At 44.6% G+C, this 14012-nt stretch overlaps 1 protein-coding gene across 4 annotated transcripts in view; it reads left to right on the plus strand.

The window, feature by feature from the left end:
- Positions 1-14012, plus strand: part of wdr54 (WD repeat domain 54) — a 60721-nt gene that overhangs the window by 27306 nt on the left and 19403 nt on the right. For all 4 annotated transcript variants that reach the window (XR_010017597.1, XM_063045165.1, XM_063045166.1 and 1 more), the window contains exons 5-6: positions 3659-3725; positions 5052-5105. Coding sequence is in view for 3 of the 4 variants with exons in the window: in XM_063045165.1 (XP_062901235.1) it covers positions 3659-3725; positions 5052-5105 (121 nt within the window). In the remaining variant the exon portion in view is untranslated. The remainder of the gene's footprint in view (positions 1-3658; positions 3726-5051; positions 5106-14012) is intronic.

Consider the following 14012-nt stretch of genomic DNA (forward strand, 5'->3'; position numbering starts at 1 on the left):
ATCCACATTAAACTGCATCTGCCCACTCACCCAACCCGTCCAAGTCACCCTGCATTCTCATAACATCCTCCTCACATTTCACACTGTCACCCAGCTTTGTGTCATCTGCAATTTGCTAATGTTACTTTTAATCCCTTCATCTAAATCATTCATGTATATTGTAAATAGCTGCGGTCCCAGCACCGAGCCTTGCGGTACCCCACTAGTCACCGCCTGCCATTCTGAGAAGGACCCGTTAATCCCTACTCTTTGTTTCCTGTCTGCCAACCAATTTACGATCCATGTCAGTACCCTACCCCCAATACCATGTGCTCTGATTTTGCCCACTAACCTCCTATGTGGGACCTTATCAAAGGCTTTCTGAAAGTCCAGGTACACTACATCCACTGGCTTTCCCATGTCCATTTCCATAGTTACATCCTCAAAAAATTCCAGAAGATTAATCAAGCATGATTTCCTCTTCGTAAGTCCATGCTGACTGGGACCTATCCTGCTACTGCTATCCAAATGTGCCGCTATTTCATCTTTTATAATTGACTCCAGCATCTTCTCCACCACTGATGTCAGACTAACCGGTCTATAATTCCCTGTTTTCTCTCTTCCTCCCTTCTTGAAGAGAGGGACAACATTAGCCACCCTCCAATCCACAGGAACTGATCCTGAATCTATAGAACGTTGGAAAATGATTACCAATGCGTCCACGATTTCTAGAGCCACCTCCTTAAGTACCCTGGGGTGCAGACCATCAGGCCCTGGGGATTTATCAGCCTTCAGTCCCATCAGTCTATCCAACACCATTTTCTGTCTAATGTGAATCTCCTTCAATTCCTCCATTACCCTAGGTCTTCCGGCCATTGGGAGATTATTTGTGTCTTCCCTAGTAAAGACAGATCCAAAGTACCCGTTCAAGTCATCTGCCATTTCCTTGTTCCCCATAATAAATTCACCCTTTTCTGTCTTCAAGGGCTCAACTTTGGTCTTAACTAATTTTTTCCTCTTCACATACCTAAAGAAGCTTTTACTATCCTCCTTTATATTCTTGGCTAGCTTACCTTCGTACCTCATCTTTCCCCCCCGTATTGCCTTTTTAGTTATCTTCTGTTGCTCCTTAAAAGTCTCCCAATCCTCTGGCTTCCCGCTCATCCTTGCTATGTTATACTTCCCCTCTTTTATTTTTATACTGTCCTTGACTTCCCTTGTCATCCACGGTCACCCCTTACTCCCCTTAGAATCTTTCTTCCTCTTTGTAATGAACTGATCCTGCACCTTCTGTATTATTCCCAGAAATACCTGCCATTGTTGTTCCACTGTCATCCCTGCTAGGGTATCTTTCCAGTCAACTTTGGCCAGCTCCTCCCTCATGGATCCATAGTCCCCTTTGTTCAACTGTAATACTAACGCTTCCGATTTTCCCTTCTCCCTCTGAAATTGTAGATTAAAACTTATCATATCATGGTCACTACCTCCTAATGGCTCCTTTACTTCGAGTTCCCTTATCAAATCTGGCTCATTACACAACAGTAAATCCAGAATTGCCTTCTCCCTGGTAGGCTCTAATACAAGCTGCTCTCAGAATCCATCTCTTGAGGCATTCCACAAACTCCCTTTCTTGGGGTCCAGTACCAACCTGATTTTCCCAGTCTATCTGCATGTTGAAATCACCCATAAGAACCGTACTATTAGCTTTGCGACATGCCAATTTTAACTCTTGATTTAACTTGCACCTTATATCCAGGCTACCGTTTGGGGGCCTGTAGATAACTCCCATTAGGGTTTTTTTGCCCTTACAATTTCTCAGTTCTATCCATACTGACTCTACATCTCCTGATTCTATGTCACCCCTTGCAAGTGACTAAAATTTCATTCCTCACCAACAGAGCTACTCCACCCTCTCTGCCAACCTGTCTGTCCTTTCGATAGGATGTATATTCCTGAATTCATTTCCCAGCCCTGGTCCTCTTGCAGCCATATCTCTGTTATTCCCACAACATCATACTTGCCAGTTTCCAACTGAGCCTCAAGCTCATCCACTTTATTTCTTATACTCCATGCATTCATATATAATACTTTTAATCCATTTAAAGTAATTCTTTTACTCCCCTCACCTTTCACATCGATTCCTATTGCACTTGGCCATATGCTCCGATCACTTCCTGAGCTTTCTGCCCGGTTAATTCTGTTGTCTTTCTTAACTTTTTTTATTCTCTCTTTCCCTTTAACTTCTTCCTTATATTTCCTCCCCTCCCCCCCCCCCCCCCCCCACTACTTAGTTTAAACACACCCATGTAGCAGTGGCAAACCTGCCTGCCAGAATACTGGTCCCCCGTCTGTTAAGATGCAACCTGTCCCTTCTGTACAATTCATCCTTACCCCAAAACAGATCCCAGTGGTCCAAGAATCTAAATCCCTGCCTCCCACACCAGCTCCTCAGCCACACATTCAGATCCCCAATCTCCGTGTTCCTGCCCTCACCAGCACAAGGAACTGGAAGCAAACTGGAGATAACCGCCCTGGAGGTCCTGCTTTTCAGCCTTCTTCCGAGTTCTCTGAAGTCACGCTGCAGAACTTCTTTCCTCTTCCTCCCGGATTCATTTGTGCCGACATGCAGTACCACTCCTGGCTGTTCACCTTCACCTTTGAGGATGCCCTGCAATCGGTCTGTGACATCCTGGATCCTGGCACCAGGGAGGCAACACACCATCCTTAAACCCCGCCTGTTGCCGCAGAAACCCCTTTCTGTACCTCTCAATAGCCATATCCTTCCATTTTCTTCACATTCATGTGCCTATCTAAATGTCTCTTCAGTCTCAAATGTATCTGTCTCTACCCTTACCCCAGGCAGTGCATTCCAGCCAGCCACCAAATATGTTTTTATAGAAAACCTGCCCCTCACATCTCCTTTGAAATTACACCCCTCACCTTAAGTGCATGACCTCTGGTATCAGAAGGTATTTTTCATGGCTCATTCTAGCCAATTTCTACAGGAGCTCCATCGAGAGTGTCCTAACCAGCTGCATCACCTTCTGGTGTAGAAATTGCAAGGTATCTGACTGTAAATCCCTACAAAGAATTGTGAGGACTCTTGAGAGCATCATCAGGGTTTCTCTTCTACCTGTCAGAGATGTTTAACAGATGTGCTGCATACACAGGGCCCTGATTTCTCCCAACCATCCAACAATCTCTTTGACCCCCCCCCCCCCCCACCATCAGGCAAGGGGTACTGTAGCATTATGACAAAAGCTGTTCGGATGGGAAACAGCTTCTTCCCCCAGGCTGTGAGACTGCTGAACTTCCCTGTGTCACGTATGAAGCACCAGTACAGTAGCATTATACTATTTACTTTTTAACTTGTATCATAAATGCCCCTTGTTAATTTGTTAATTTATTTCTGGTAATATTACTTTATGTGTTGTGTGTGAGTTATACGTATTGTGCTGTGCACCTTGTTCTGGAGGAATGTTGTTTTGTTTGGTGGTATATATGTGTATGGTTGAATGATAGTAAACTGAACTTGAATTCTTGAGAGGTAGTTGCAGACACTTTCAGTAAAGTGGTTAATTTAAAAAGAAATTGAATGGAGGAGCCAGAATCTGTTACTTACTGAAATGAGTGTGTTGATGTTGCCAGTACACTGACTGTGTGTGTCCTGTCCTTCCAGATGTATGAATCAGATGGCTCCATCATGGTCTACTGGCATGCAATGGATACCCCAGAAGCACAAACAGGTAACAGCGTGGGCTGTTCAGAATGTACGCTGATGCAGTGACAGGGTTTCTAGAGAATGGCAATGGAACTCCTCTTCACTGTCCCTCTCATCGATCAGGAGAGCAATCGACATTAAATAAACAGGCAACAGCAGTCTCTGCGGGGGAGGGTGGACCCACCTTCCACAGCAGCGTCCTGTGAGTGAGTGTATGAGACCCTCTGACTGATGTGCAGGGAAGGGCTGTGGGAACAGTTCAGCCTGCATCGACACTCATTTCTAACCCACCTTCCCTGCTGGACCCTTCCACAGCAGCGTCCTGTGAGTGAGTGTACGAGACCCTCTGACTGATGTGCAGGGAAGGGCTGTGGGAACAGTTCAGCCTGCATCGACACTCATTTCTAACTGAGACGTATTATCAGCACAGCGGCACCAACGGCCGGGTTCAATCTCTGCTGCTGTTTGTAAGGAGTTTGTACATTCTCCCAATGACTGTGTGGGTTTCCACCAGGTGCTCCAGTTTCCTCCCACATTCCAAAAACATACAGGTTAGTAGGTTAATTGGGTCTAATTAGGCAGTGTGCGTTCATTGGACCAGAAGGGCTTGTTAATGTACTGCCTCTAAATAAAAATAAAGCTCGTTGCTTGATTCTCATTGAGACTGCATTCAGGAACTTGCCCACTCATCTTTGTGAGAAAGCTTGCAATGGGTCAAGATGGAAGCTCAGCACACACTGAGAGCGCTGAAGGCATGGCTATGGTCGCTGGCTTTGCTGGCGAGACCCACATCATGTAAACCTGACAGAGTGCCAATGCCACTTTCGTTTCGAGCAGCAATTGGCCAATTACAACTACTCAAGCCTAGTGGTCGTATTTTGGCAATAACTTCCTCTTAAACTGTAAGTCAGAAACAGATTTTGCAGATGCTGGAGGAATTCAGCGAGTTCAGATTCAGATTAATTTGCCACATGTATGTACGTTAACAACCAGCACACCAGGGGTGTGCTGGGGGCAGCCTGCAAGTGTCGCCAGCCTAGTATACCCACAATGCTCAGCTGCAATGTTCCATCCTGGTCTAGGGTCTCGACCCAACACATCGACTGATTTTTCCTCTCCATAGAAGCTGCCTGACCTGCTGAATTCCTCCAGCATTTTATGTTTGTCACCCTTGAACTGCAAGCTTTCTCCCACCTTTCAAATTGTCCATGTTCTCATTCAGCAGATGGGGGTAGTTCTGTTGTAGGGGTTGGAATGGGATGCCTTTTGCATTCACACTGTTTATGCGGAGACAAGGGACAATGTCCTCGATATTCTAATGGCAAATTCCTTTCTTCCCCAATGTCAACAGATGCTGTTTTTGCCCGGGGTATTGCAGCAACGAGGAGTAACTACATCTGTGTGGGTATGTACTGCTCTCTGCATTACACAGAACATTCAGCCTGTCCTATTCATGCTACACGCACGCTAATCCTTATAGTCACTCTTTCTTCACCCACCTATCCACCCGTTCTTTTTGGTGACATCAAGTCGAGCTTATTGTCATTTAACTATTTACATGTATATAACGTATATGACTATATAAAGTATACAGAAATGAGACAATGTTTCTCCAAAACAATGTGTAAAGCACAGTGTCTCTGCTCAGTTGCTGTTTCTAGTAATGCATTTCATTGCTGTCCTACCTCTGTCATCTGTGAAATTACTCCCTGCCCCAAGTCCTTTATTAGAGAGAAATGGATCAGCCATGATGAGCAGACTCAATGGGCCAAATGGCCTAACTCTGCTCTCATGTCTTACAATCCTTGTCTTTTATTTTTCACTTTCTGTTTCTGTAGAAGATAATAAATCAACCATGATGGAGTGGTGGAGCAGAGTCGATGGACCAAATGGCCTAATTCTGCCAATGGCTTGTGTTCTGATTGTCTTAAACAGTTTTTCTAATGTATTGTAGCAATGGCACTAGAGTACACTTTTGACAAGGGTTCCTGTCCCTGTTCATACGTAAATTGCATTGTTATTGTCACATGTATAGAGGTACAGTGAAAAACATTTTATTCTGTACACCATCCAGACAGATCATTTCATCACATCCATACATCAAGGTAGCACAAGGGAAAAGCAGTAACAGAATGCATTATAAAGTGGTACAGTTACAGAGAAAGTGCAGTGCAGGCAAACAATAAGGTGCAAGGTAGATTGGGAAGTCAGAAGTCTACTTTAGACTGGAGGACCGTTCAATAGCCTTATAAGAGGCTCTCCTTGAGGCTGGTGGAACATGTTTCCAACTCTGGAAGTGTGGGGGTTCGGGAAAAAAGAAAGAATGTCTGGGGTGGGTCAGAGTACTTGATTATGTTGGCTGTTTTACTGAGGCAGCAAGAAGTTTAGACGGAGTCCATGGAGGGGAAGCTGGTTTCTGTGATGTTTCAAGCTATGTCATTAGCCTTCTGCAATTTCTAGCAGTCCTGGGCAAGGGGGTTTCTGTACTAAGCCATTATGCAGAGTCCATGGAGGGGAGGCTGGTTTCTTAGATGTGCTGAGCCGTGTCTATAACCCTCTGCAGTCACGGGCAAAGCGGTTTCTGTACGAAGCCAAGAGGATACAGAGGCGCTGGTGAGCTTTCTTGGCATGCTGCCTATGTGGTCAGATCAGGACAGGCTATTGGTGATGTTAAACACAAAAAAATTCTGCAGATCCTAGAAATCCAAAGCAAAACACCCACAAAATGAAGGAAGAATTCATTAGGCCAGGCAGCATCTATGCAAATGAAGAAACAGTTGATGTTTCGGTCTGAGATCCTTCTTCAGGACGGTGATGTTTACTCCTAGGAATTTAAAACTCTCAATCCTCTATAGATCTGAGCACCAGGAGCATGTGCACCACTAACCACCCCACACTCCCCTTTCTGAAGTCACTGACTTTTGTTTGCTGACATTGATTAAGGTTGTTATAACACCTTGTTTCTAAGCTCGCAATCTCCTATATGTGCTCCAACTCATTCCCACTACAGTGATATCATCTGCAAACTTATAGGTAGAGCTAGAGCAGAACCTGGCCTTGCAGTCACGAGTGTGTAGGGGGAGAGTAGGGGTTGCGGACACAGCCCCGTGGAGTGCCAGTGTTGAGGATAACTGTGGTGGAGGTGTTGCTGCTTATCCTTGCTGATGTCAGTGTGTTGGTCGAAAAGTCGAAGATCCAGCTGCAGAGAGAGGCGTAATCTGTTCTGGGTAGAATTGACAGCACTTCTCCCTCTGTTGGTCTATTCTTTTATTGATCCATTTTATTTAGAAATACAGCACAGTAACAGACACTTGCAGCCCAACTAACCCGTGGCACCCAATTACACCATGTGGCTAGTTAACCTACTAACCCATACATTTTTGGAAGGTGGGAGGAAACCAGAGCACATGGAGGAAAGTCACGGAGAGAAGGTACAAACTCCATACTCAGAGCAGCAGGAATTGAACCTGAGTTGATGGTGCTGTAATAGTGTTACACTAACTGCTATGCTACTGTGCCAACTCAATTCTTATAAAGCTAATCTGAGGAACTAGACTCGTCCGTGGCAATCTCCATCATGGCTAATTTATTAACCCTCTCAATCTCATTGAAACCAAATTGATGTAACTGCTATCTGTATCTGAAATACACATATCCCACCATATCCTTAATGTTTGACACTCATTGTCTGTGGGTTGAACTCTGCTAGTTGTTGATGGGCACCACTCAACTGAGCGACCTGTTTTGTTCTGTTGTCCCACATGGCATGGTAGTTGTCATCTCTGTCTCAGTCTCCCGACTAAGCACTGCTTGTGTCATCTCTGCCAGTTGATTACAGTCTGCTGACCCTGATGTTACTCTGGGCCTCCAGCTATCAGTGACAACATAGTTCAACTCCAAACAATTGGGGTTAGACCATAAGACAAAGGAGCAGAATTAGTTCATTCGGCTCATTGAGTCTGCTCCACCGATGCATCATGGCTGAATTACTATCCCTCTCAACCCCATACGCCGGCCTTCTCCCCATAACCTTGGACGCTCTATCAACCTCCACTTTAAATATATTTCATGATTTGACCTATCAAGAACCAATCAACGTCCTCTTTAAAAATACTTAATCACTTGGCTCCACAGCCACCCATGGCAATGAATTCCAGATTAACTACCCTCTGACGAAAGGAATTCCCCCTGATGTCTATTTCAAATGGACACACCTCTAATCTGAGGCTGTGCCTTCGGTCCTAGACTCACCCACTATAGGAAACGTCCTCCCCATATCCACTCTGTCTGGACCTGTCAATATTCAATAGGCTTCAATGAGATCCTTCCCTCATTCTTCTAAACTCCAGCAGGTACAGGCCCAGAGCAATCAAATGCTCCTCTTTCATTAAACTTTTCATACCCAGGACCATTCCAAATCAAACACATATTTTCTCAGATAAAGGCCCGAAAATGCTCACAATACGCCATGCAGCCTTATAAAACCTCACCATTACATCCTTGCTTTTATGAGAATCAGGCTTATTATCACTGGCATGTGTCATGAAATTTGTTAATTTAGCAGCGGCACTACAATAAAATTCATGATAATATAAAAAGGAAAAATATATTAATAATTTAATAAATTGGTTACAGTGTTGAATTGAATTGGCTTTATTTCTTACATCCTTCACATACATGAGGAGTAAAAATCTTTGTTACATCTCTGTCTAAATGTGCAATGTGCAATCATAGTAATTTATAATAAATGGAACAGTCAATGTAACATAGAAATACACTCAAATCAGCGTGTTAATCAGTCTGGTGGCCTGGTGGAAGAAGCTGTCCGGAGCCTGTTGGTCCCGGCTTTTATGCTGCAGTACTGTGGATGGTAGCAGCTGGAATAGATTGTGGTTGGGGTGACTCGGTTCCCCAATGATCGTTCAGGCCCTTTTCTCACACCTGTCTTTGTAAATGTCCTGAATAATGGGATGTTCACAACTGCAGATGTGTTGAGCTGTCCGCACCACTCTCTGCAGAGTCCTGCGATTGAGTGAAATATAGTTCCCATACCTGGCAGTGATGCGGCCAGTCAGGAGACTCTCAATTGTGCCCCTGTGGAAAGTTCTTAGGATTTGGGGGCCCATACCAAACTTGCTCAACTGTCTGAGGTGAAAGAAGCACTGTTGTGCCTTTTTCATCGCACAGCTGGAGTGTACAGACCATGTGAGGTCCTTGGTGATGTGGATGACAAGGAACTTAAAGCTGTTTACCCTCTCAATCCCAGATCCATTGATGTCAGTAGGGGTTAGCCTGTCTCCATTTCCCCTGTAATCCACAACCAGCTCCTTTGTTTTTGTGACATTGAGGGAGAGGTTGTTTTCTTGAGATTAGGCCAATCAATGTAGTGTCGTCAGCAAATTTAATTAACAGATTAGAGCTGTGGGTGTACAGGGAGTAAAGGAGTGGACTTAGTACACAGCCTTGAGGGGCTCCTGTGTTGAGAGTCAGAGGGGTGGAGGTGATTCTTACCACCTGCCGGTGATCTGACAGGTAAGTATATAAATATATATTGAATAAATTAAAACAGTGCAAAAACAGAAATAATATATATTTTTAAAAAAGTGAGGTAGTGTTCATATGTTCAATGACCATTTGAGAATTGTGTGGCAGAGGGGAAGAAGCTGTTCCTGAATCACTGAGTGTGTGCCTTCAGGCTCCTGTACCTCCTTCCTGATGGCAGCAGTGAGAAGAGGGTATGTCCTGGGTGATGGGGGTCCTTAATAATGGAGGCCCAAGCAGCGTCAGGAGCAGAGCACTTTGAAGAGGTTACTTGCAGGTCGGCGGAGCTTGTTATAAAAGGAGAGCTTTGTGGGTGTTTGGGAGGTCAAAACAGTGTTGGAAGCTGAGCACTGTGAATTAAGTAAAAGTACAGAAGGGCCGTTGGTGTGCCATTGTTGGGAGTAGTCCAGCAGTGAGACGAGGAGCATCAGGCTTTAACTCAAGAGGCTTCGATGAGGCTGAGGCCAAAGAAGCAGGTTAGAAGATTTGGTCTTGGTTGTCCATTGTACAGTGAAGGCAGGATGGCAGACATGGCAGTGGAACGTTCCTCCTGTAGGATGTGGGAATTCATGGAACCTGATAGTCTCCCTGATGACTACACCTGTGGGAAGTGCAGACAACTCCAGCTCCTGAAAGACCGCACTAAGGAGCTGGACCTGAAGTTGGGTGAACTTAGGATCATCCGGGAGGCAGAGCATTTGATAGATACGACTTTTGAGCAGGTGGCTACACCCAGAGTGCAGAATTCAGGGAGTAGATGGGTGAACACCGAGAGAGGTAAAGGGAGAAAGAAGTCAGTACAGGGTCCCCCTGTGGCCATTCCCCTCAGTAACTGGTTTACCCCTTTGGATATTGCTGTGGGGGGGGGGGTGGGGTGACCTATCTGGACGAGGCAGCTGCATCCAGACCAGTAGCACTGTGGTTGCATCTGAGCCTCAGCAGAAAGGTTGGGTGAAGTCAGGTGGAGCAATAGTAATAGGAGACATGATAGTTATGGGGACAGATAGGAGATCCTGTGGCAGCAAAAGAAACGCCAGGATAGTGTGTTACCTCTTGCATGTTAGGACCCAGAATGTCTCTGAGCAGTTGCAGAATATCCTTGAATGGGAGGGTGAGCAGCTGGAGGAAATAGGGGAGCTAGAAGGGGCTATGAGGAGGCCTGGTGAGCAGGATTAAGGAAAAATCCCCAAAGCATTCTACAAGTATGTGAAGAGCAAGAGGATGAACCGTATGAAAATAGGACCTCTTAGGTGCAATAGTGGAAACATGCATGGTGGTAGCAGAGGTACTTAATGAATACTTTGCCTCAGTATTCACCAGTGAAAAGGACTTTGGCAATTGTGGGGATGACTTACAACGGACTGAAATGCTTGAGTGTATAGACATTAAGAAAGAGGATGTGCTGGGACTTCTGAATGGTATTAAGTTAGATAAGGTGCCGGAACCGGACAAGATATACCCCGGGGAACTGTGAGAAGCAAGGGAGGAGATTGCTGAGTCTTTGGCGATGATCTTTGCATCATCAATGAGGACGAGAGAAGTACTGGAGGATTGGAAGGTTGCAAACATATTTCCTTCGTTCAAGAAAGGGAGTAGAGATAGCCCAGGAAATTATAGACCAGTGAGTCTTACCTCAGTGGTGAGCAAGTTGTTGGAGAAGATCCTGAGAGGCAGGATTTATGAGCATTTGGAGAGACATAATGTGATTAGAGATAGTCAGCATGGCTTTGTCAAGGGCAGGTCGTGCCTTACAAGTCTGATTGGATTCTTTGAGGATGTAACACAACACATTGATGGAGGTAGAACAGTGGATATAGTGTATATGAATTTCAGTAAGGCATTTAATAAGGTTCCCCATGCAAGGCTCATTCAGAAAGTAATGAGGCATGGGTTCCAAGGGGACCTTGCTTTATGGATCCAGAATTGGCTTGCCCACAGAAGGCAAAGTGTGATTGTAGATGGTTCGTATTCTGCGTGGAGGATGGTGACCAGTGGTGTTCTGCAGGGATCTGCTCTGGGACGACTCCTCTTTGTAATTTTTATAAATAACCTGGATGGATGAGGAAGTAGAAGGGTGGGTTAGTAAGTTTGCTAAGGACACAAAGGTTGGAGGTGTTGTGGATAGTCTGGGTTGTCAGAGGTAACAGTGGGACATCGATAGGATGTAGAACTGGGCTGAGAAGTGGCAGATGGAGTTCAACTCAGATAAGTGTGAAGTGATTCATTTTGGTAGGTCAAATTTGAAGATGGAATATAATATTAATGGTGAGACTCTTGGCAGTGTGGAGGATCAGCGAGACCTTGGGTCCAAGTCCACAGAACACTCAAATCTGCTGGGCAGGTTGACATTGTTGTTAAGAAGGCATATGGTATGTTGGCCTTCATCAACTGTGGGATTGAGTTCAAGAGTCATGAGGTAATGTTACAGATATGTAAGATCTTAGACTCTGCTTAGAGTACTATGTTCAGTTTTGGTCACCTCATTACAGGAGGGATGTGGATACCATCGAGAGAATGCAGAGGTTTACAAGGATTTTGCCTGGATTGGAGAGCATGCCTTATAAGAATAGCTTGAGTGAATTTGGCCTTTTCTCCCTGGAGCAACAGAGGATGAGAGGTGACTTGTGTAAGATGATGAGAGGCATTGATCGTGTGGATAGCCAGAGGCTTTTTCCCAGGGCTGAAATGACTAACATGAGGGGGCATAGTTGTAAGGTGCTTGGAAGGAGATAAAAGGGGGATGTCAGAGGTGAGTTTTTCACACAGAGAGTGGTGGGTGCATGGACTGCACTGCCAGTGATGGTGGTAGAGGCGGATACAATAGGGTCTTTTAAGAGACTCGTCAATTGTACTTGGAGCTTAGAAAAATAGAGGGCTATGCGGTAGGGAAATTCTAGGCAGTTTCTAGAGTACATAGTCACCATAACATTGTAGGTTTCTATGTTTCTATGTCTCTATATTTTTAATGTAGCTTTTCTGAGGCGTCACTCCTTGAAGATATATTGGATACTATGGAGGCTAGTACCAAGATGGAACTGACTAATTTGACAACTTTCTGCAGCATCTTACGGACCTATGCAGTAGTAACCCCCCCCCCCCCCGCCATACCAGACAGTAATTCAGCCTGTCAGAATGCTCTTCACGGTACAGCTATAGAAGTTTTAGAGTGTTTTCATTAACAACCCAAAACTCTTCAAACTCTTAATGAAATCTAGCTGCTGTCTTGCCTTCTTTATAGCTGCATCAATATTTAGGGACCAGGGTAGATCCTCAGAGATCTTGACATCCAGGAGCTTGAAATTGCTCTGTCTCCACCTGATCCCTCTATGGATTGATTGTGTTCCAATGTCTTGCCCTTCCTGAGGTACACAATCAGCTCTTTCATCTGACTGACATTAAGTGCAAGGTTGTTGCTGCAGCACCACTCAGCTAACTAGTGTATCTCACTCCTGTATGCCTACTCATTACCATCTGAGATTCTACCAACAATAGTACTACAGTGTATTATTAGTAAATTTATAGATAGTATTTGAGCTATACCTAGCTATACAGTCATAGGTATAGAGAGAGTAGAGCAGTGGGCTAAGCACACACCCCTGAGGTGTGTCAGTGTTGATTGCCAGCAAGGAGGAGATACAATCACAAATCTGCTCAGATTGTGGTCTTCTGGTTAGGAAGGTGAGGATCCAATTGCAGAGTGAGGTACAGAGGCCCAGGGCTATGGGAATTCTAGTTCACTTGAAAGGAGTGTTTTGCCTGCAAGTTAACCCTTAAGGAATCCTGCACAAGGATTCCCATGTCCCTTTGTACCTCCCCCCCCATTTAGAAAATAGTCTATCCCTTTATTCCTTCTACCAAAGTGCACTACCATGCACTTCCCTACACTATATTCCATTTGTCATATCTTTGACATTTCTCCCAATTGGTCTAAGATTTTCTGCTAACTCTCTGCTTCCTCAACACTACTTGCCCCACTACCTATCTTTGTATTGTCCGTAAACTTGACCACAAAACTATCAATTCCGTCATCCAAATCATTCACATATAATACGAAGAGAAGCAGTCCCGACTCTGACCCCTGTAGAACACCATTAGTCACTGGCAGCCAACCAGAAAAGGCTCCCTTTATTCCCATTCTTTGTCTCCCACCAGTCAGCCAATCTTCTATCTTTACTGTAATACCATGGGCTGTTATCTTGTTAAACAGCTTCATGTGGGGCACTTTGTCAAAGACCTTCTCAAAATACATGTAAGCAACATAATGTGACTCGAGACTTGTTTCCTCAAAAACTTCCAACAAATTTGTCAAGCAAGTTTTCTCCTTAAGGAAACCATGCTGACTTTGGCCTGTTTTATCATTCGGGGTATAAGTACCCCGAATCCTCATCCTTAATAATGGACTTCAAAATCTTCCCAACTGCTGAAGTCAGGCTAACTGACCTATAGTTTCCTTATTTCTGCCTCCTTCCTTTCCTGAAGAGTGCAGTGATATTTGCAGTTTTCCAGTCCTCTGGAATCATTCCAGAATCTAGTGATTCTTGAAAGATGATTACTGATGCCTTCACAATCTCTTCAGCTATTTTTTTTTGGAACCCTGGGGTGTAGTCCATCTGGTCCAAGTGATTTATCCACCTTCAGACCTTTCAGTTTCCCAAGCACCTTCTCCTTATTAGTAGCAACAACACTTCTGCCCCATGACACACTCGAATTTTGGTACACTACTAGTGTCTTCCATAATGAAGACTGATGCAAAATACCTTAACAAGTTCCT

This window comes from Mobula hypostoma, chromosome 4 (genome assembly GCF_963921235.1).
Source record: "Mobula hypostoma chromosome 4, sMobHyp1.1, whole genome shotgun sequence".
NCBI classification, from domain to species: Eukaryota; Metazoa; Chordata; class Chondrichthyes; order Myliobatiformes; family Myliobatidae; genus Mobula; species Mobula hypostoma.